Here is a 23,233-nt window from a genome sequence, read left to right on the forward strand (position 1 = left end):
AATTGAAATCTTTTGGGATTTTCCCGCGCAGGTTCGATTCCTGCCGACATCGCATACTTTTTGCGACGCGTTTTATTTCTTTTCTAACGTAATTTGATTTAATATAGCACATAAGCTATGTTTATTGTTAAATATGTTGAAAATTGTATGCACATCCTTCAATTTTAAAATTAAAACAACGTTATGGCTAAATTGATTAATTTACTGCTGAAAATACGAATGATGCATGTTGCATTTTTATTTTTATTTCAAAAAGTAAACGGTAAATCTGTCTATTTTTTGGTATTTTTGCTGTATATAGTGTTTCTATAAAAACTTAGTTTAAAATATAACTTAAATGATACTATTTTGAATTTTATGACACTTTGTTTTTAACCGACCCAATTTTTACTTGGCTGAAATCACATACATTTCATGGCGCTATTCCATAGATTAAAATTTGTAAAAAATAAATGTCTGTAAAAGAATACTTATTTCATCTTGTTTAAACTTTAAACACCTTTACTGCATCTGTACACACCAACTGCATGCCCATATTTGGAAATTTGAATGAATTATGGAACTTTTATATACCCCAGGGGTGAAAATAAACTGGACAAAAGCCGAGCGTGAGGGTGGTTTTGAAAAAATCGGTTTTTTTTTTCTAAGCATGGAAAGCTACCTACAAATTTGCATGTAGTTTAGTGAAATGATGCTGATTAGGAAAATAATTAATTAAATTATATTTGGATATGTGCCCATTAGAGGTGCGCAAGCTTAAAAAGGTAGAATTACCGAAATTCCCGTTCTTACACGTTGTAGCATGGATCGGGTATTGAACACGATACACGTGTGTATTAGCACCCTACTGTAGTCCCGGCGGGGTTATCAACTGCACCAATACACCGGTAAGCAACCAGGGGAATATCATATGAAAAAAGAACTATCATGCATGTTTGATTTGTTAAAGTGTGTCACAAAATTTCCCTAACTGCCGATGTCGGCTATAATTTCGGTATAAACATGCAAAGAAATTAACATATATATAATGTTAATGCCGATATGTTATTGGACATTTTGTATGTCAAATGTTCATTATTTGTATTAAAATTAAGACGATTGTATTGAACACGATACACGTGTGTATTAGCACCCTACTGTAGTCCCGGCGGGGTTATCAACTGCACCAATACACCGGTAAGCAACCAGGGGAATATCATATGAAAAAAGAACTATCATGCATGTTTGATGTGTTAAAGTGTGTCACTAAATTTCCCTAACTGCCGATGTCGGCTATAATTTCGGTATAAACATGCACAGAAATTAACATATATATAATGTTATTGCCGGTATGTTATTGGACATTTTGTATGTCAAATGTTCATTATTTGTATTAAAATTAAGACGATGCTTATTTGCCAGAAAGCGTTTATTTCAAATTCAAAACAAGCAATAATCATACATAATACCAAAATATAAAACTAACAAAATGACAACACTCTCGCTTAACGCAACGTTCAGAAGCACGCGCACTTAACAAAATTATTGCAACTAATGCAAGCTGTAATTAATATGTGACTACTTGCTATGCAACCAGTATCATGCGAAAATTGATCTTATTTAATTGTGGTTCCCTCTTTGAATTTATGTTGCCTGTCGACTTTTAGAATAATGTGTCAGTAAGAAATGTATTGCTTGCTCTACAACCAGCATCATGCGAAAATGGATCTTATTTAATTGTAAATCCCTCTTTGAACTTAAGTTGTCAGTCGACTTTTAGAATAATGTGTCAGTAATAAATGTTTTTCTTCAGTTTCACATGTTTTTTTAAGAAAATTTAGTGAAAGATGCAAATGTGTCTTATTTATTTTTTTCTGCGTCTTCAATGTATCTTATTTATATGTGACTGCGTGCTTATTTTTTTTCAAGAAATGAAAGATGCAAATGTGTCTTATTTTAATTTTATCCATGTCTTAAATGTGGCTTATTTATATAAGATAAAATGATATACTGCCAGTGTCATGCAAAAAAGGATCTAATTTCTTAATATCCACATTCACGCTTTGTTCTTTATTAGCACCGTCTTTAATTAGTCTACCTCTATTTAAAGTACAGATTACTGTGAACTTAATAATTGTGCAACGGTGATGTTGATCCATTATCGTTGTTAATTTAAAATGTAGACAACAAGTTAGCAATTAATGAAATCAGTTATTTTGGAAGTAAATCTAATTTTTTCTGTACAGTAGCCAGGTGGATGTGTATTGAGCGGATAAGATAGGGATCACCACAACAAGTTTCTAATACACAGTATAGACTTCCCCTATTATTGTATTTGTTATTTACCTGATTGGAATAAATAAAGTGTTTAAGATCATTTCATGTGAAAAGCAGGATTTCTGACATAATTTCAATCGTTTTGCTTTTATACACAATTTCATGGAACAATGAATATATTGGCGCGACGGAACACAATTTATAAATCAAGCTGACAGTATAGTATCAGTTTTTAATTATGTGTAATTTAATTCGCATTTCTCCCTTAACTCGTTCAATGACACGTGAACTTATATCAATTATAAAACATCACGTGCATCATTAAATATTTTTTTCAATTATGAAAACATATTATATGTTCTACATGGTTTTGTTTAGTTTTTTTTCTCAACCAGAGAGACATTATAAAACATTGTTATATATAAAGCGCTTTACTTTTCTACATTACATAAAGATATATCGATTTTTTTGTTAAGTGTACGTGCTTGACATATTTGTAAAAAGGCAGTGTTTATTTTTGTAATAAAATCGAAAATTGACATTTAATTTGATGCAATCCACATTGTTTAGCGGCCAAGCGCAGTATTCCGCTCTCGGCGGCCGATGGTGTATTGCAATATATACAATGAAAAGCTGGGTTTCTGACATAATTTCAATCTTTTTGTTGACGCGGAAGTGCTTTTTGGTGGCCAAAAATACTATTGTTCCCTTTATTTAAACCTAAATCAGTATTTTTTTTTACACTTGAAGGTTTGTACAGCGGGGATTTCGGTACCGGCGCGGGTTTATGTGCTTGTTAAGAATTACCGAAATCCCCGCTAAGAGGCAACATATGCTGATTTATTCTTTGATTAAACATTGATAACTAAATTGCAAAAGTGTATAGCATATTGTAAATAAGGTAGTACGATAGCATTTGTTTCATCAGATTTGTTTGGAAAATACTTTCTGAAGACTTATTATTACTATGTCATGTTATATTTACATATACTTTTGTGTAACCAATGTTTTAAATGTACATTTTACCTTTTTTACATTCGTTTACACATTTTTCACATTAATAAACTATTTAATAATGGAAAAACTATTCTGATAAGAGTGTTTAAATGATTAACACTAATATGATTGTGTACAAATCAACATTAATGCAAAGCCAAAACCCAAACATAATGACATATAGACCCTTTAAGGCGTAATATGGGGATTGGCGTAAACATGGGTGATTTCGGCTCTGGGCGTACGAATGTAGCAGTACCGAAATCCCCGCTGATTATTTTCCAAAAGAAGTAACCGAATGGGAGATAATACATGTCACTGGTTGCTAATGAAAAAAAAAACACTATAATAATTTTGTTGACACTTGAAGGTTTGTACAGCAGGATTTCGGTACCGGCGCGCGTTTAAGTTCTAGTGTAGAATTACCGAAATCCCCACTGAGAGGCAACTTAATGCTGTCAAGAGTGCTTAATAATTAAAATTAATATCATTTTTTTGCACCTTAACATTCATGTGAAGTCAAAAACCATTCATACCGATGACCTATTGACCCTTTAAGGCGTAAATATGGGGATTTCGGTACTAGGCGGGCGAATGTAGAATTACCGAAATCCCCTTTTCCTCATCGCACATTAGTGTAACATAAATTTTAACACAATATATGTAGGGAAACTCATATGATTCGCGTAATGTGAAAATGATTATTATGCTATAATTCGACCACGAAACTTGACGTGACTTAATACCGGACATTATGGAATGGAGCTACGCTGGCCGTATTTGACATAAGACCCATTTTCGCATATTATCTTATCAATGCTTATATGAATTTGATTGCTATAATCTAATGCGTATTCGACACGGAATTATTGTCAAGGTTTTTCATTTTTTCAATATTTATCATAGCAGGGGACATTGCTGACATCAATATGGATACTGTTTTCATTTTCTGTCGAGAAATGATATGACTTATTATCAAGATTATTTTATAGTACGGTAGCGTTCTCTACACAAGTGAGATTTATTTGTACTGGTAAATTGCTCTTATACTCACCATTCGGACTCGACGATCGGCTCGAATAAAAATGTTAGTCAATTAAAAGTACAAATTCATCATATTGAGCACGATTATTATTATTATTATTATTATTATTATTATTATTATTATTATTATATAGCTTTTAGAAACTTATACCTTTAAAAAAATCCCATTGGAACAAAAATCCCATGGGAAAAAAATCCCATGGGACAAAAAAATCCCATGGGAAAAAAATCCCATGGGATTTTTTATTTTTTTTAACACGATTTAAAGCGTTGAAATGGCGAGAAATGCTCATCATTTGTTAAAAGGTAGTGTTTCTGAAGGTTACATGAATAAATCTCTAAAAATAAGAAAAAAATCCCATGGGATTTTTTTTTCCCATAAAAAAATGGGATTTTTTTTCTATCAAAGTAAATTGAACGAAAATAAGCACAAATGCTTTAACAATGCTTAAAATCGATAACTAAGCACAAACGAACGTGTTTTATGTTTTTGAAAATCCCATGGGATTTTTTCTCCCATAAAAAAAGCTGGAGAAAAATCCCATGGGAGAAACCAAAATTCCCATGGGTTAATGAAAAATCCCATGGGAAAATACAAAAATCCCATGGGAACCCCAACTTTGCAAATAAAGTTCATAGTGAAGAAAACGCATTTAACAAGCAAAAATAACCAATTATTAATCACAAGTTAGACTTGTATCTTATACTTTATCACAAATAAGCAAACCTTCAAGAAAAAGGGTACTTAAGTTTGCGAAATTTCGGTTTCGCAAAGTTTTTCCGGTGGCCGTTTTAACCGTATTTTTAAATCTATATATGAGATTAAACACCTGCAGCATAGGTATTAACCCAAGGAACATGATTTGAAGAATTTAACTAGATGATTCAGGCACAATATGTTGACACAAATATAAAACCAATTACCTAACAAGTTCAGAGTAATCGATTTTGTACAGCATTGGTGAGCTCAATATGATCAATATGAAGCGGACTAAAATGTTTTAAACAACTTTAAAAACAAGACTCGTGAAGTTCAATCAAATTCGCCCTGCGGTTGAGAATGAGGATTTGTCTAAATGAAAGTTAAGGGACCAATGATGATTTAGGACGAACAACCTACGAATGTCAAAACGCTCCACTTGTGCATAACAAGAGCTAACATGAACTTTGGAGAAAGTTAACGTTATAATTAATTTGATATTTCTTATAATTCTTGCATACACGCATAGCTATTGAATTGAAAACCAAATATTTTAACTATAACCCAAATAATCAAATTGCAAAGAAAACAGTCGTTAAGACATGATACTCTTGCCATTAACAAAACGAGTAAAAACCTTCCTTACTTAAATATATATGAGTCTACAGATAGACATCAATTAATATATATCAAAACCAAAATATTATCGCTATTTTGTATTTGAATATTAACTGAATTGTATTGTCTTCAAATGTAAACTGCATCGTTCACGTGTACTTTAGGAATATTATTTTGAAAACAAAATCAACCCAGTTCAATATATCATTGCAGCTTAAGATTGTATATTGGTTGAAGCAATCTTAGCTACCTTACACCCACTACTGTATACAACTGACTTAAATGCATGAATAACATAATGCTTGTGCTTTTTATGAGTACTTTGTAACCAAAGGAGTTACACACAAGGGTTATTAATTTAAAAGCAAATTAGTTTATAACAAGGGGGAAAACTCACAGGTCTCCAGAGGTGTGCACAATCATTGAGACGAGGGTAGACAACCCAGGGTAGAGACAGTTGTTGGCCAGCAAGGCGTACTTGAATTCATCTTCACAAATAACATGCTCTGAAATCAAACATGCACAATTCGTTTGTTTACATTTTTCATAACTAAAATCTTGTTATTTGAACAATTCTCACGTCACATGCTTGTAACTGAAAATTATTTAAATCATATTTATAGGAGATTGACCATATAAATATGTTCATATTCAATCGCCAAGTTCCTTTTGTTTCAGGGCCGGTATTCGAACCCTTGATTTTCGAATATGTAGCCTTGCAATTTACAAATTTAATTATAAGGCCTGATACGATTATTTCGTTGTTTTACGTGTTTATTTTGTCTACACGCAGACTGTGTTCAGTTCTTTAAAATCTTTTTTTCTGAAATACACAACTAAAGCACATTAAGAATAATATAAAGTGCTTATAATGCATCCTGCTTGTTGGTTTGGTTTGTAGTTAAACCGTACCGTACAAGTATGATTTCTCCGGGTTATTTCGTTTCCCCCAAAAGACAACACAAACAGTGAATACATTAAAAAAAAAACACTTAATTTTTTAATATTGCAGCTTTAAAGTTTGTGTCACTTTCAATGAGTCTAATAAGCAAAGGTAGGAGCTGGGGCTAGCTAAGACCACTTTCGGTCCTCATAACGAATCCTTAGGGTTGGTAGGAGTCATAAACTTAATAACACACACGTGTCATCAGTGGTTTTCTACATTCTGCGTCAAGTACGCAGTTATATTGCCGTTGATGCAACGATTATGTACATTCATGCGGCCCATTTAATTTGAAAGAACCATGTCCTGTCTGGCAGGTATAATGGATTTTCGATACATGTTATAAATGCATTTAAAATTTACCATTGCACAGTTCACTCTTTTATTACAACGATAGTTGTATACTTGTGTAAATCCTGGTCTTTCTCATAATTATGTTACTCTTCCCAGTCATGGAATGTGTGGGTCCTGGGGCTAAAACTCCTCTGACCCACTTTAAAATGCAATTCTATGAATAAGAATACCATATATACACCTTTACCTTCCAAAATGGAAGTGCTTCAAAATTGCAAGGGTGAGTGGATATGTTGAACGATTAATAATCTTAAGGTTCCTCGTTCGATCCCCACTCTGAAAGAATTATCAGTGTCTCCACGAGGACACCAAGTCCAGGGGGCCGTTTCATCAAAGATCGTACGACAATCTTAATTTACGATCAAATTTTGGAGACTGAAAATACAAAAGCTGTTCATCAATATGCATTCAAAATATAAACCATATGTGAGAAAACAATACAATGAATAGATATACAGAAAAATTATCGTATTATTCTTTGGTGTTTAGTTAAAATGCTTCATTGAAATATGTCTCGTATTCCAATTTTGTCGTACGATCGTTGATGAAACGGACCCCTGGGTCTTCCAAAGATACTGGTTCGATATCACCTCAATAAGAAAAGCGATCAAAAACAAAAACAGTTTGAACTACGGTAGGAACAAGAACATTTTAAGCATACGGGACAAATGAACAGCGGTTTCGTTCTCTAGGCCTACCTGCAAACTTCACATGGATCTTGTCCTGGGTCTTCCAAAGATACTGGTTCGATATCACCTCAATAAGAAAAGCGATCAAAAACAAAAAACAGTTTGAACTACGGTAGGAACAAGAACATTTTAAGCATACGGGACAAATGAACAGCGGTTTCGTTCTCTAGGCCTACCTGCAAACTTAACATGTATCTTGTTCTCTGGCTTGAACAGCTGAATGTACTGCTTGCAATTAGGGGCAAAGTCCTTTACAGCCCAGGAGCGCATAATAGTGTGCTGGTCCTAGACCAAGAAAATATAACTATATTTTAAGTGGTGTAGTGTACAAAAGACAGCTGTTTAGAATAAAGTCGACATCAAATAAAGCGTGTAACAATACTGAAACTGAAAACGCAAAATGGAAGAGTAAACAAGTTTTTTTCAGTGTTTTCATCATTTTGTAGACAATATTGGAGTTACTTAAAATGTTATTTCCTCGTTCCAAAGACTAAAGTAAACCAGGTGTTTCATTAAATAAATCCTTGGTAAAATCCTTATCACAAAAATGTTATGATTTTTTCTAAACAAAACACACTGTTAATAATTTATCAGATCTGATTTTCAAACAAATTAAAAGGCGCATTTGGAAACGGGAACCATGCTTCCTCAAAGTATGAATTAAATATTACTATAGCAAGCTGGATCTTCATTACCACCATCTCTCCTCAAAACATGACGTTGACATAAAAATAGCAGGAAGAATATTGATCGAGTGCACCTGTCATCAAACTTTTAGCTTGAAAATTAATATAGCAAGCTGAATTTGGGTGAAAAATATGTTCTCAAAACAGTACGTTGACCAAACAACAAACGTATATAGCAATCTTGTTATTGCATGCAACGCGTCGCAAGAAACCTGCAGTTCGTTCCGCAATAAGTTTTTCAATGGCGATAGAAAGCCATAGTTCTGACAAGCGATAGGGTGTTAATGCAGGCATTTTCCCAGGATTTTGGTCAGTTACATTCGTGAGACAGCGCAAAAGGGGGTTGATGTGGAAGAGGGCAGGCCCCGTTTCGCGTGTCGATATTTACATATTTCGTAAATGATCTCAATAAAAATATAACTACTTTAAAGCATGTATCTTGTTATTAAAAAGGAAAATAGGTGCATATACAGGTAACATAATTAAATGGTTAATTTCTGATCAACTGTTGATTGTATTAGGAAATATTACAATATTGTGTTCAGAAGATTGGAATCATATTTTTAGTCCAAAGTGAACATTTATTTACATAAATAATGATACGGCGTTGATTTTATTTTCTAGTTACCTCTGCATTTGAGGGTGAAAAGACCTTTTGTTCTTATTTAAAATTACAGCATGCATTTTAAGAAAAAAGAGACCCAAAGCAATTGTTTTTTTTTGTAGGTATCACATACAGTAAAATAGTCAAATCTCTTACTGACATTTCAAATCTCAAAATAATGCGTTCAACTTACAGCAATTCCTCTGTTTTCCATGTGTCTCGGCGCCAGTATAAAGCACGCCTCGGCCTGGGCAATGCGGCAGCGTTTTAGGTCCGTTACCTGGAGCACGGATCCGCGCATATATACTACACGCTGGGACCAATTGGGATTCTTGAGGATCACCTGCATATTTCTGTCAAGTTCATCCGCCGCCATCAGTACAACCACTTGCTCCTAAAAGAAAATGTGGAAATTAAGGGTAGATAAGAACAGAAATAAGTCTATGAACATGAATGCGCTTTACAAACAGCGGTCTCATATCAAATGAGAAATCACATTCATAAACAACACCATGTGTGCAAAATGTTTTCTTGGATTAGCCTCTGTAGACGCTTGCTTACAAGTAAGTGTGGGAAAAATGCCTTGGTTTTTTGTTCTGTCTTTTTATGTATGATAAATAAATATTTTCTATCTTAGTTTTTCTGATGATGATCTGAGTTAAACTGTTTGAATTACAGCGCATTTTAATATTACAATTTTTCATTACTCTAAGGCAATACTACATAAGTTCATCATCGGATTAAGGTGATAATATATTTCAAGTTTTATTTTAATGCTTGAGACATAAGGCTGTAGTGTTCTATTCAATCTTAGGACATTTAATTATTTTTCAATACAAAGGACTTAATTCAAAGTAACACAAGTCAGGACTTCTCATAAATGGGAAAGAAAAACGACATGGGAATCTATATCACATTGTAATGCAGTACGTCAAGTGTAAATTACGCTGGATATCAAGTGTAAATTACGTTGGACGTCAAGTTCCTATTCTGTTGGACACCAAGTGTCCATTACGATGGACGTCAAGTGTCAATTTCGTTGGTTGAAACATGTTTAACTTTACAGTGTTCACAAACAACGCAAAAAGGCTACATGATTGTATTTATTTAATAAATTGCCTTAGATTAAATGCGCATAAAGAATACAGAGGTATACGCACAAATAAGGTCTTGAACTAATAAGGTCTTCATAGCATAAATAACATATTCCTATATTTTCCGGTTGAAACGCAGAAAGGTGAACGACTAGTTTACAACACATGTTTCACATATTGTACAAAGGTGTAGGTATCCTATATTCTAATATAAAATATAAAAAAAATACTTAAAAATAACGTCTTGCCCTTCTTCGTCGTATAAGCAACATATCCATAAAGTATGACGTAGAAAAAAACAACACTGAGAGACAAGTTGAGGATACAAAGTACAGAACTGTATAAAGACTATTGAACCACACGAGGACTAAGTCCTGGGTTTCTGCTAAGTACATACTGAGAGACAAGCTTGCGACACAATTTACACATGTGCATCGTGACAGACCGACCAACCGACCAACCAACTGACCGACCGACCAGGTGATTTCAACATGCCCCCGCAAACTTAAATCGCAGAGTTATTATGACAGTAAATAATTCCTCAATTTTAGGTTTAGATAAATACGGGAAGTTAAATAGTAAGTCCATCTTTACATGAACTAGGCGTACTGTCTCTTAACTAAGTAGTATATATCCCTCACTTCCAGTTTTCGGTGAGCATAGAACTCCGACAGAAAGTCCATGACGGTTTCCGTCTGCAGGGTGCGAGACACAACCACCACGTGCTTGTTGCCCGCTGCACGACGCTCCGAGTACTCACTGCCCATCTTCGTGCGCTCAACAATCGTAGAGACTATCGTCTGGATCTGACATAAGATATACAATAAGGATTTGTGCATGTTTATTATAACACGTTGGCATATTGGCATACATTTGGGAAATCAATAACTAGAGCTGTCTACTGACACCATGCTCGATTATTTATCCGATTTGATGGTAAAATGAACATATTTTATATGTCACCTGCCATATGACCAACGCAATATATTATTGGTTAAAAATTATAGAAGTTATAATGGATGTGATATACAGCATAAAATACATGGATAAGAATAAGAAATGCGTTCATGCCAATAAATAAGATTTCCTCATATGTACCAACATAGTAAGCACATTAAATGGGCCGTCCAACATATTTTGGGATGTATTGAAGCATGTTAGTAAATGCTTTATATTGATAAATTTAATAATTTGACATAAAAATCTGCAGTAAAAAAAGAATATAATTTGAAAAAAGGGAAAAAGTAACCCCCTAACAGGGCTCGATTCACTGATCCCTGGAGTCCTGGAGTAACAACTCTCCCGCCTAGACCACTCGACCATCTATGCTCATGCTTAGTGCGGATGTATGTTTTACCTTTATAAGCAATCCGCGTAGTTTCACAAAATATATCTACAACAACAGAACTGTCCGATTAATTCAATTGTTTCGCGTCGCACGACGCTTTATTATTTTCATGTTTCAAAATCGTCAAAAGATGCATATTATGGATATTTAAGGGCATGGTTAATGGTCAGTATTACTATTTCCTAAAAGATATAATAACAAAAACGAAAATTTGCGAATCTGAAACACCTTTTTTAATTTTGTCAATTTACCAATCTGTTGGACGGCCCCTTTAAATTAACTGTGCTTTAAAGTTTTGCAAGTATGCTACCTACAAATACAGTAAAAGCATAATTCCTGACTCTGGAGTAATATTGTTTAGTTGCACACACACACAATGTAGTTCCGATTGAAGCAACACAAACTTGAAAACCTCTTTTTAGGAAATGTGTTCGGAAGAAGAGTGTTTTTTATTGACTACAGCTTTTTAAGAATACACTCGATCAAGGTTAAATAAGTCTGAAGGTTATAATTGCGATGAGCATTTTTGCAATCATTTTATTTGTCATGAAACCATTCATTGTAAAATGCGTTGGTTCACTCTCTCGTATGCGATATTGACCAATTAAAATAACCGAATTCTGCATTCAAATCTGCTATTTAAATATCATGCGCATCATTAACAATGATTGTTAATTCATATTCACTGTGTTAGTCTAAACCCATAATATTTATATTTTATTAAATATTGACCGAAGGGATAAACATTTGTTTGCACTCACTAGCCAATGACCATTGAATGTGTAGCTAGCCCCTAGATTTTTTCAGAAAACGCATTGGGCCTCATAACAAGAAGTACTTTAACACGAGGGCGGGTGCAATAGTATAAGTTTCCTTTCCTTCTATTGTTTTGTAACCAAAGGAAATGCAATCCATCACATTCTTTACAGAAAGGTTTATGCAAGCCTTCATACATCTAAAGGTAAAGGCTTCGAAAGCCCAGACAATCTTGTAAGGTAAGGAACTGGCAAAACCCACACAATCTTTTGTAGACACGGGCCAGGCAAACCAACACAACATATTAAGAGTTGATTAGGCAAACGATCTCAATCTTTAAAGGTATATGCCCGGCAAACAAACACAATCTTTGGATGATAATGGCCAAGCAAATATCACAATACTTTGAAGGCAAGGACTATGCAAGGACAAAGCATTATCAAAGTGCCGAAATAATTTACAGTAACGAGATCATTTGACATCGATACCTCAAAAACATAAGGCGTCTGTTTAATTTTTTTAAAGTAAGCACTTAAGTATTGTAATGCTTGTAAGGACAAGCATTCAGAATATATAATGAACAGTCACCAGTGGAAAAAATTCGACCATCACCTTTGACCTTTTGCTATAAAAATCGATAGACGTCTTTCTTTCCTTTCAATAAACCATATCAATAATAATCATTGTCATAGGTCAACCTTTACTTAGACATTGCACTGAAATCAAAGGTCTACGATTCGACAGACCGGCGCAGCGACAGACAAATGCAATGCCATACACCCCACTTCTTCGAATGGAGGATAATACAAAATAGGGCAAAGCCCGGAATTTTACCTGCATGGGAATAAAAGCAACTGCCACACTGATCATGGCGATTGTGAAGAGTTGCGATGGCCAGATGTCGGGCAAAATGTCACCATAGCCCACCGTCGAGAATGTCACGATTGTGAAGTAGATCGATTGAAACAACGTGAGCTTCTGCTGCGCACTGGCCCGCTGGATGTGCTCTATACCACAGACACTGAACAACAAGATAATGGTAAAACATGTACACGCTAAATCCACCCAATATATTTAGTCAAACTGTTTTTCATATGGTTTAAAAGTATTATTGTATGTTCAGTCTCTTAGAACTCATTTATTGGCGGCTATGTGAATATGTTCGTACTCAATGTTGATTAAGAGGTATAATGTCATTAAATATTAAATCGTTCTTTTTGTCCGTTTTGTAACATTGTATAATAATTTTTTTGGATAGTCAACAACACAAATAGTAATTGCTAGACCCGATAGGCTAAATATAGAATATAATTCATGTGGACTGATTGCTTACGTTGTGAATATCAAACAGCATAAGGTTGCTATGAGCACCAGGCACTGTTGGGACAAAGTAACTGAGATGGTCTGGAAACGCCGGCACGTCCGATGTAATTCATTCTGAAATAAAAACATACTCTTTCTATATCACAACATTTGTTTTTCTTTTTGTGTATACTGCTTAGATATTATGACTCTTCCAAACTTAGCTATAATCAACGACTTAGGATACAAATACCCATGTGTGCTTTGTTTTTCATTTCTCCAAATGCTTTGCAATTAATTGCAAGAGGGGCACATTAGTACATGTATAAACTGAATATTGTATACACAGTAGAATTGAGGGTGTCCTTCAGATAAATTGCCTGAGTAACCTCACAAATTAGTCTTAACATATTAAAGGCACGGTACTTGATTTACAGCTTAACCCAGGTGTGGCCGAACCCCCTTCCCCCTACCAAACGATAACACTGACTAAAAATATTTAAAGCTAATGAAGCACTCTGCCAATCTCCACGCAGAGTTGTCGTTCCTTGCTCTCACATACAACTCTGCGAAAGGCTCAGCCCTCCATTTTGTCTATACGATAGATAAAACCGAACAAACGCATTCAACGTATATTTGATTGGATATTTAAGATCGCATGCATTAAATTAAGAAATATGACTTTTAAATGTACGATAAATCGTGCAACTCTTTGGAACTAATTTATTGCCCATTTACGCAGATGGAATCATTCCACTCACTTCACAAATGTTAACAATTGAACATATTTTTTTTGAGTGACGTTAGGAATTGCTTTGACGTGTGTATGTATGTTGGTTTCTTAACATATAAACAAACATATCAATTTTATAATAATGAATTAAGACTGATATAAGATATCATGGTATGAGATGGTTTTCTTTAATGCAGTGAATGCAATGTAACCGTCGTGCTAGAGATTGTTTAGTGTCCTGTAACCTCAATGATAAAAGATTGGAATGATCATGACATAAAATGAGACGCTTTCATAACAATAGTCCGTTCTGAGCCCAACACAGAGGTGAATGTAATGTAACCGTCGTGCAAGAGATTGGCACTCTGCAACAAAAGTAAGACATACATAAACATACCGTATCGAACATGTGCATAGTTATATAAAGTTCCCTATTGACATGCAGAAAGCTAAGTGAATAGTTCGTGAAACACACGTGTGCACTTATGTAAGTATCAGACATTGCCCACGGGCACATGACTCCACTAAGGATATTGCAGCTTATACAAACATAAGAGACAAACTGAGATATCATTCACGACATATCTTATTTACAATTATGTATGTATAAAGCATTTGACTTAATTCAAGTGCACACGATACTTATAAATATCAACACCTAAACGATAATAACGTGTTGTGCAAAATAGTTCAAACATTTTAGTTTTCAAGATTTGCCGTAGTTAGGTTGCTGGTCACAATACAAGACGGGTGAACTTTCTCCTGGGTACTCAAGCCTCGTCCCACAACGGAGACCACATCAACATTGGAAATCTTTTAATAAAACGAAAAAGCTGGAAATTTACCTTATAACGTTCTGTTCGGTTTCTACCGAATTTTGTCGAACGTGAACATTATGAACGTGAACATTATAATTTGTCCAAATTTATATAAATATTAATTTAACATTGTAATTAACTATAATCGAAAAGTTCATTTTGGTTTTCACACATCAAATGTATTCACATTACAGTTTTAATTGTGACAATTATGACCATCGTCAGAAGGATTTAGCTGGATGCAGATTTAGCATGCGATTGTTAAAATCTTCCGCCTGTGACCTTCAACTTAAAATGGATATAACAACCACGAATCGTGGACAGGTTGTTATTCAGACGTCGGTACTGCCATTAAAACATGTTCTAAAATGTTTCTGAATTGCTCCCATAATACTTGCTTTGAATAAAGTTTTTGATTTAGTCCAATTATTATTGTATATTTCTCTAACTTTGCTTTTTGTCTGCGGACTATTTAAATGGAAAGTGTTATTGTCCGTAGGGTCAGTCAAGTTAGATGGAAATTGGCACAAACCGGGCATAAACAATTTTGTCACGTCGAGAAGGTCAGGCATAGGAAATCCAAAAATATGTGATAGGAAAATAGACAAGATTGCTACACAAAGTGTACAAGTCAAATGCATCGTTACAGACCAACTGACCAACCTACCAAAAAACAACAACCGAACCATTGACCGACAAATTACTTCCAGTATTCCGCCACACTGCTCGTTTACGACGGTATTATTATTAAACAAAGTCTCTACTTACCAGCACTTTTTCTAGAGATCTCTTTGCAAGCCAGCATCCGATGAATGAGGGGACATAGAGATTATGTAATATTGGGGGATACGCCAGCTGTAAAAAGAATTAGGAGACACATGGATTCTGAAGTATGGGCAAAATGCCAGCTTACAATAGAATTCGAGAAAATAGAGATTATATTGTATTTGGGGATATGCCAGCTGAAAATAGAATAAGGTAATATAGAGATTGTGTAGCACTGGCGAAAATTCAGACTGAAATTATAATGGGGGAGGGCGAAAATATAATGTAGATTAATTTTAACATATATCTTGAGTCAAATGCCTCCTGGACATGGACACGGTGAATAGTTTGTTTTCTGAAAAATGTGGGGATATTTTAGGTAAGGATATAATAAGGGGACAAACATATTGTTTAGCATGGTAGAATATTTCAGTTGTAAATAGAATGATTGACAGATAGATTGTTTTAGTATGGAGGATATGTCGTCTAAGAAAATAATGATTGACATAGTGATCATGGAATATGGTTTGATAGAATGAGGGGACATACTTCATAATATATAAAAATAAATGAATATAAATATATAGATACATAAACAAATAAATATATGGATATGACAGATGAACAAAAAAGAGTGAGGGGACATAGAGGTTCTATAGACTGCGATATGCCAGCTGAAAATATAATGGGGACAAAGACATGCTGTAGAAGTTGGATATGCGAGCTGAAAATGTAATAAGAGGACATAGTGATTCCGTAGAATGGGGGTTATGGCAGCTGAAGTAATAATCATCCTTCATCCCTATTAAATATATATAAATAACTATTTGAGGCAATGTGACGATTTCAAAATCATCATATTTGGACTTTTAATATATTTTAAACCACCTACCGTGATAATATATGGAAAAAAAGTTAAGACTTCCATGATGAAATGGGTTTTCAGGAAATGGTCGCTACGTCGGCCCTGAAAGTATGTAGAACATTCTGCTAAAAATGTGCCAAATCATAACAATATTGCTTTCAAACTAAACTAAAACCGGGGTGTCATTTATAGCTGAGATTCAAATGAATGCTTATCAAATTTCAAAACAAAACAAAGTGCCATCATAAAGCGCTTATACACCTCTTTATCTAAATTGATCCATGTATAAGCATCATACCTACATATAGGACATATAGGCCATGCATTGCACACATGAATCTACAATTGCAAATCACATATTAGTCGTTGGACCATGGAGGAATAACATTGAATTTTAATGTTCAATCTGCAAAGAACTATATCAATAAAAAAATGAAGTATTTTGTCAAACAATCTAAGATAGATCGTCTCATGTCAAACTCAGAAATAAGCATATTAAACAATTGACGCAAATTAAAGAGTAACTTAGAAAAGTTGGCTGTTGCTTTCGTAACTTAAAATGTCCTTTTTCGTATTTAATCTAAAAATGCTCTACATAAAAACCTATATTAAAGCTACATTAATAACACAAAAAACACATCCAGATATAAATACATATAATAAATGACATTATTACTAAAACATATACATGAGGGTTGAAGAACTCTTTGACATTTGTTTGGACAAATGTTTGCCGACGATATCGCTCCAAGCAAGAATGCGCATGTACAACCTATATATAAGCTGCTTATTAACTTTAATACAAGTCGGATCATGCCGGATCATGAGTGACTGAGAGCTCGGGCGAACTCTTAAAGTATGCTGCGCGGAAAGGCTGAATGACGGACAGACGGACAGGACACAAGTACCAGAGAAACACACATCGATAATTTTTTATCAAGCCAGTCCAAACTATATATCATTAAAAGTAGATTGCAGAGAGACAAAGGAGAGCCAAAGCTCTGGCTATATATTCCGCAATATCACGAAGCATACAATAATGAAAGGGCGACACGTACTCAACCCTTTTGGGGAGCATAAAAATGAGCTAATGTTTAACTGTAACATTCAATAAACTAATATGTTTATGTTCAGGATTTTCTGTTTGATGATACATTTATAAATGGTTACTTAAAGGGTACATAGCTTAGCTTAAAATGTTGTATCTTTATAAATTATCTATATAAGAATTTCTAGTTGAGCGCTCAACCATGAATTTATTAAAAACCAATTGAATAGTATTTAAGTAACATTCCCAAAATAGCGAGAACAAAGTCGTGCGGACTGCTTCAGAAGCTACATAGAATATATGCCGTGTATTCAACTTGAGAGACAAAATCAAGAAGAGATTTCAACAATATAGAGGAGTCATACAACAACATTAAACTTACCAGGTACCCTGTTGTGCGCATAGGACAAAATGTTTATAATGACATTCAGAAAAGCCACGCACACATGCTTGAACAAATGCTTACATATTAGTAGTTATTATATGTTACAAATCAAAATATTTAGGACGATTCGGGTATAACTGTTTGTTACATCTGGTATAGAATCTTTATTCAAATATACACATAGTTTCTCGAGTATATTTGTTTAGCTTTCATATAAAAATGAATTTTAACAAATCGGCCGCTGTATCTCAAATAGATTTTAAAACGTTGGGCAGTTGGCCATTCGTATAATTTAAAATCATGTTTATCTATAATCATGATTCACATGATAATATAATTTTAAATCTTAAAACTTCAAATTGTGAAACAACAGGGCCACGCCAGTTGTTCCTCGAATACTGTAATTTAATATAGGTGCAATTCATACAATTGCGAGTCCATAGTAAGTGTACCTCTGTATTAACTAATCAATACATTATTATGAGAAGTTGTGCACATTTAATGAATTGATAATTTGTTAAAAGGAAGTCTGCAGTCAGCATAACTATGTGCATCTATCTCACATTCTCAATTTTCTGATATTTGTGTCATGACCCAAAGTTTATGACATACACCTAGGTCTTATGGTGTAATCCAAAGATATGTATACTCTAATTAACGTTTAAATAAATTTCTCAATGTAATGCATTACCTTGGCAACATAGATTTTCAGCAAGCACTTGAAGAATGTGACAAAGGCTAGCACGACCTGTATGATCCACAGCCACAGAGGTCTCTCCACCCATAGCAACACGTACCTAGCAACCAGACACACACAGGTGAAATAATTTACCAAACAAGAACAAGGATGCTGGCATTGCGATAAGTTGCAATGATCCAGTTCGAGTGTTTCAAATGTTAAAGATAACCGACACTATAAGTATATTTCGTGTTATTATCCGATGCCCCATTTAGTATATGCTTCTTTAAGAAATCACTTCATCATACATAGTTGGATGGTGTTTTAAACAAACTAGAGCTTTAATGCAATCACGACTTAGACCACTCGATCACTTTAAAGGGGCCTTTTCACAGATTTGGCATTTTTTGAAGTTTGTCATTAAATGCTTTATATTGATAAATGTAAACATTGGATCTTAAAAGCTCCAGTAAAAAATCAAGAATAAAATTTAAAAAAGGAAAAAAAAGTAACCGGTACCAGGGCTCGAACCAGTGACCCCCGGAGTCCTAGAGTTAGTCTGAAGTAAAAACGCATAAGCTCTCTCGGCTATTCCGCCGAATATACACATTTAAGTATTGTATACCTTATATAAGCAATCTTCGTAGTTTCGTAAATTTAAACGACAACAACAGAACTCTCCAAATTATTCAATCGTTTCGCGTTGCAACGCATTATAATTTTTTGGTTTTCAAATCGTCAAAAGATACATATAATGGCTATATTGGACTATGGTAAATGTTTCTTCACAAATATCATAACTAAAACAAAAATTTGCGAATCTGAAACAACTTTTTTTTATTTTGTCAATTTACCAAACCGTGAAAAGATCCCTTTAATAGTGGCAGGAAAGCTTTGCACCAGTTCTAGTTTTGACAATGATTGAACTATGCAGTATTACCACTTCACGTCGGGGTTATATAAAGATATCAAGTATTGAACTATTCAGTATTATCAGTTTACGTTGATGTTATATTGTGACAACAATTATCGAACTATGCAGTATTATCAGTTTATGTTGGTGTTATATATAGATACCAAGTATTGAACTATGCAGTATTACCAGTTCACAACGGTGTTATATATAGAGATATCAATCATTGAACTATGCAGTATTACCAGTTCACATCGGTGTTAAATAATAGTATCAATTATTGAACTATACAGTATAACAAGTTTACGGTAGCGTAATATATAGATATCAAGTATTGAACTATGCGGTATTACCAGTTGACGGTAATGTAATATATAGTTATATATGTATATATTCAATATATATATTAAATATCAAGTATTTAACTATGCAGTATCACCAGTTCACGCCAGTGAATAATATATATATCAAGTATTGAACTATGCAGTATTACCAGTTCACGTTAGTGTTATAAATAGATATCAAGTATTGAACTATGCAGAATTACCAGTTGACGTTGGTGTTATAAATAGATATCAAGTATTGAACTATGCAGAATTACCAGTTGACGTTGGTGTTATTTATAGATATCAAGTATTAAACTATGCAGTATAACCAGTTCACGTCGGTGTTACATATAGAAAGCAAGTATTGAACATTTCAGTATTACCAGTTCACGTTGGTGTTACATATAGATATCAAGTATTGAACTATGCAGTATTACCAGTTCACGTTGGTGTTGGATTCCTCCGTGGTAGTGTCAGTGTTGTTGTCAGTCTTGCAGGGGGCAGGCAGGCCGCCACTTAAGCAGAGAATCAAATATGATATTCAATCAGTAATAGGTAGGTAAGTTTTTGGTTTTTAAAATAAGTAAAAAGCGCCTGATGTAAATATTAAATCTTGCGTTATGCGCTTTATCACATCACACAAATCAAAATAGACATGTTAACTTTTTTCCTCATTAATATGTTATTTTACCATTCCACTAACTTGTTAAATCCAAGTTATACTTTTTGGAAACATTTCTACATCTAAGTAGAAATTGTGATTTGAGTCGCCCGTTTTTTGTTGTTGTTCTTTTTACTACCTGTTTATTTTAAACATATGAGCCTCGCTATGTGAAAGGGTGTTCAATGCATGTGCCTAAAGTTTCATGTCAGATTAGTCCGTGCAGTCCGCACAGGCTTATCAGGCAGGACAATTTCCGCAAAAACTAGATTTTCGCCAGAAATAGACTTTCTTAAAAACAAAAAAAAATCATTAAAGCGGAATGCGTCGTCTCTTATTAGCCTGTGCGGACAGCACAAGCTAATGTGAGACGACACTTTACAAATATAAATAAAATCCCGTTTTTTAGGAGCGAGGCTCATAGCATGAAAGAAAGCTTCAATGGTGTCTTGTTCTGAGAAAACTGGGCTTAATTCATGTGCGTAAAGTGTCGTCCCAGATTAGCCTGTGCAGTCCGCACAGGTTAATCAAGGACGACACTTTCCGCTTGAATGGTATTTTAAGTTTCAAGGAAGTCCCTCCTTACCGAAAATCAAATTAGTGCGGAAAGTGTCGTCCCTGATTAGCCTGTGCGGATTGCACCGGCTAATCTGGGACGACACTTTACGCACATGCATTATGACCAGCTTTCACAGAACAAGACACAATGAATCAACTTATTGAAACGTTAACGAGCCTATCTTCGGATAGAAAAGTTGCTGTTGTTTATTTAAAGCCTTTTTTTTAAATCGATTGCATTTAAAGTACTTACTACTTATCTGAAACGCTCTTCGGTCCGTTTCCTGGGCCTGGAACCAGTACTTGGTGTCTATGAGAGAGATCTAAAGAATGCTCACACAATGGGGATCAAACACGTGAACTCTCGGTCGCCAGACATCATATCCATAACACCTACAGTATTTTTTTTTTCTCAGGGAGATCTAAAGGTCACTTCCTCACTTAGGATCAAATCCACTTTACTACTTATATGAACATACTTACTCGAGTCAAACACAGTTGCAAAATGGACTGTGTAAAAACCACTATAAGTACTGCAAGAACAGTAATACAATAGAGATTCGCTCTCTTAAAACCGGGCTTAAAGTCCCAGTTCGCGGAATAGCTCGTTGTTATGCGTATAAATCGTATAGCGAGAAATAAATTTTACATAAATTCATTGAAATATATTTTTGATCGAGGTTGTCATCGAAAACCTGGACAAAATCGGTTTTGAATCGATAAAATAAAATATAATGATCACAAATACATGCAATAGGCAAAAATCATTGCAGCGTCGCGAGTTATGCAAATTATATCTATACTTAGCTTTCGCTAAACATTAATAGCATGTGAAGATTAAAACATAGATTTAGCAAAAACTTAGCGTTGCAACTCAGTTTTCGTCTGTAACAGATGTATTGACATTTGTTTTTACCTTCTCTTACCTAAATTCGCCCGTATTCTCAATTGTGTTTGTTTAAGTTTGGATGAACGTGTCGAATCATGAACATTAGTTAGGTCGTTTTCGTACATTACCGTACTCGACCCTAAGATAAATATTGTTATATCGTTTGTTTTCAACCGATTTAAACCGGATTTTCAGTAATATCCTCAATGAGGACACGTTTTCTTACGATTATGCCCATATATATAGCAATGACCGGGAACTTTAATGCGTGTGTGCAATTTATCATTCCAGATCAGTCTGTATAATCCGTACAGACAATATCCGCTTTTATGGAACGTTTCATGTAAAGGATTTGACTTATATACGAAAGGCAGAAATGGGAGAAAGTTTTGTCACGTCTGTGCGGAATGCATTATGCTTATGGTAATATTTTGACTGGATGGTGCAGATTTATTAACCCCGGTTTAAGAGGATTGTGCTTGATATTAAAGTTGTTGTACTTGTACCCTGAAGTAAGATTGTTAACTAAAATCCCCAACAGAGAAGGTTAAAATACTCACCATTCATAGTTAGTGGCATCGTCCAGGATAACTCGTACCACGTACAGGACGCATACAAGGCTGCTGGATATCAGGGTCAAACACTGTGGAGGCCAGACCTGCGAGCCCAATCAAATAATGGGTTACTATTCATTCTAATAATAAGCATTTGGATGATAATGATGATCAGTATTATTATAATGATGACTACTAATAATATAATAACTAATAATAAATAATAATACTAATATAATAATACAGATAGAAGAAGAAGAAGAAGAAGAAGAATAATAATAATAATAATAATAATAAAACAATAATAATAAAGAATAAGAAAACAATAATAATAATAAGAATAAAAAAAAAATAATAATAATAATAATAATAAATATTATTATTATTATATAAAAAGAATAATAATAATACTAATAATAATAATAATAATAATATTAATAATAATAAGAATAAGTAACACAGTAATAATAATAATAATAATATAAGAATAATAACATTCCTCCTAACCACTCATCCTCATCCTTCTCATCCTACTCATCCTTCTTCTTCTTCTCTTCTATTATAATGATAATAATTTATTATTCTTATAATAATAATAATAATAATAATAATAATAATAATAATAATAATGATAATAATAATAATACTT

General features: G+C 34.0%; 1 protein-coding gene and 1 long non-coding RNA gene across 2 annotated transcripts; both read right to left on the bottom strand.

Moving 5' to 3' along the window:
- Positions 1–6,007: 6,007 nt before the first annotated feature.
- Positions 6,008–16,453, bottom strand: LOC127857445 (potassium channel subfamily T member 2-like). Its single transcript, XM_052393841.1, has 8 exons — positions 16,406–16,453; positions 15,710–15,796; positions 13,422–13,525; positions 12,923–13,109; positions 10,626–10,790; positions 9,084–9,284; positions 7,777–7,885; positions 6,008–6,120 (listed from the first exon to the last, which is right to left on the bottom strand). The coding sequence occupies exons 1-8, from the start codon at positions 16,451–16,453 to the stop codon at positions 6,008–6,010; spliced, it is 1,014 nt and encodes a 337-aa protein (XP_052249801.1).
- A 151-nt stretch (positions 16,454–16,604) lies between these two features.
- LOC127857528 (uncharacterized) lies at positions 16,605–22,686 on the bottom strand. The gene is made up of 4 exons (XR_008038401.1): positions 22,591–22,686; positions 20,360–20,437; positions 18,696–18,801; positions 16,605–16,673 (listed from the first exon to the last, which is right to left on the bottom strand). It is a non-coding gene; the product is annotated as an uncharacterized LOC127857528 (long non-coding RNA).
- Positions 22,687–23,233: the final 547 nt, after the last annotated feature.

Source organism: Dreissena polymorpha, chromosome 14, assembly GCF_020536995.1.
Source record: "Dreissena polymorpha isolate Duluth1 chromosome 14, UMN_Dpol_1.0, whole genome shotgun sequence".
NCBI classification, from domain to species: Eukaryota; Metazoa; Mollusca; class Bivalvia; order Myida; family Dreissenidae; genus Dreissena; species Dreissena polymorpha.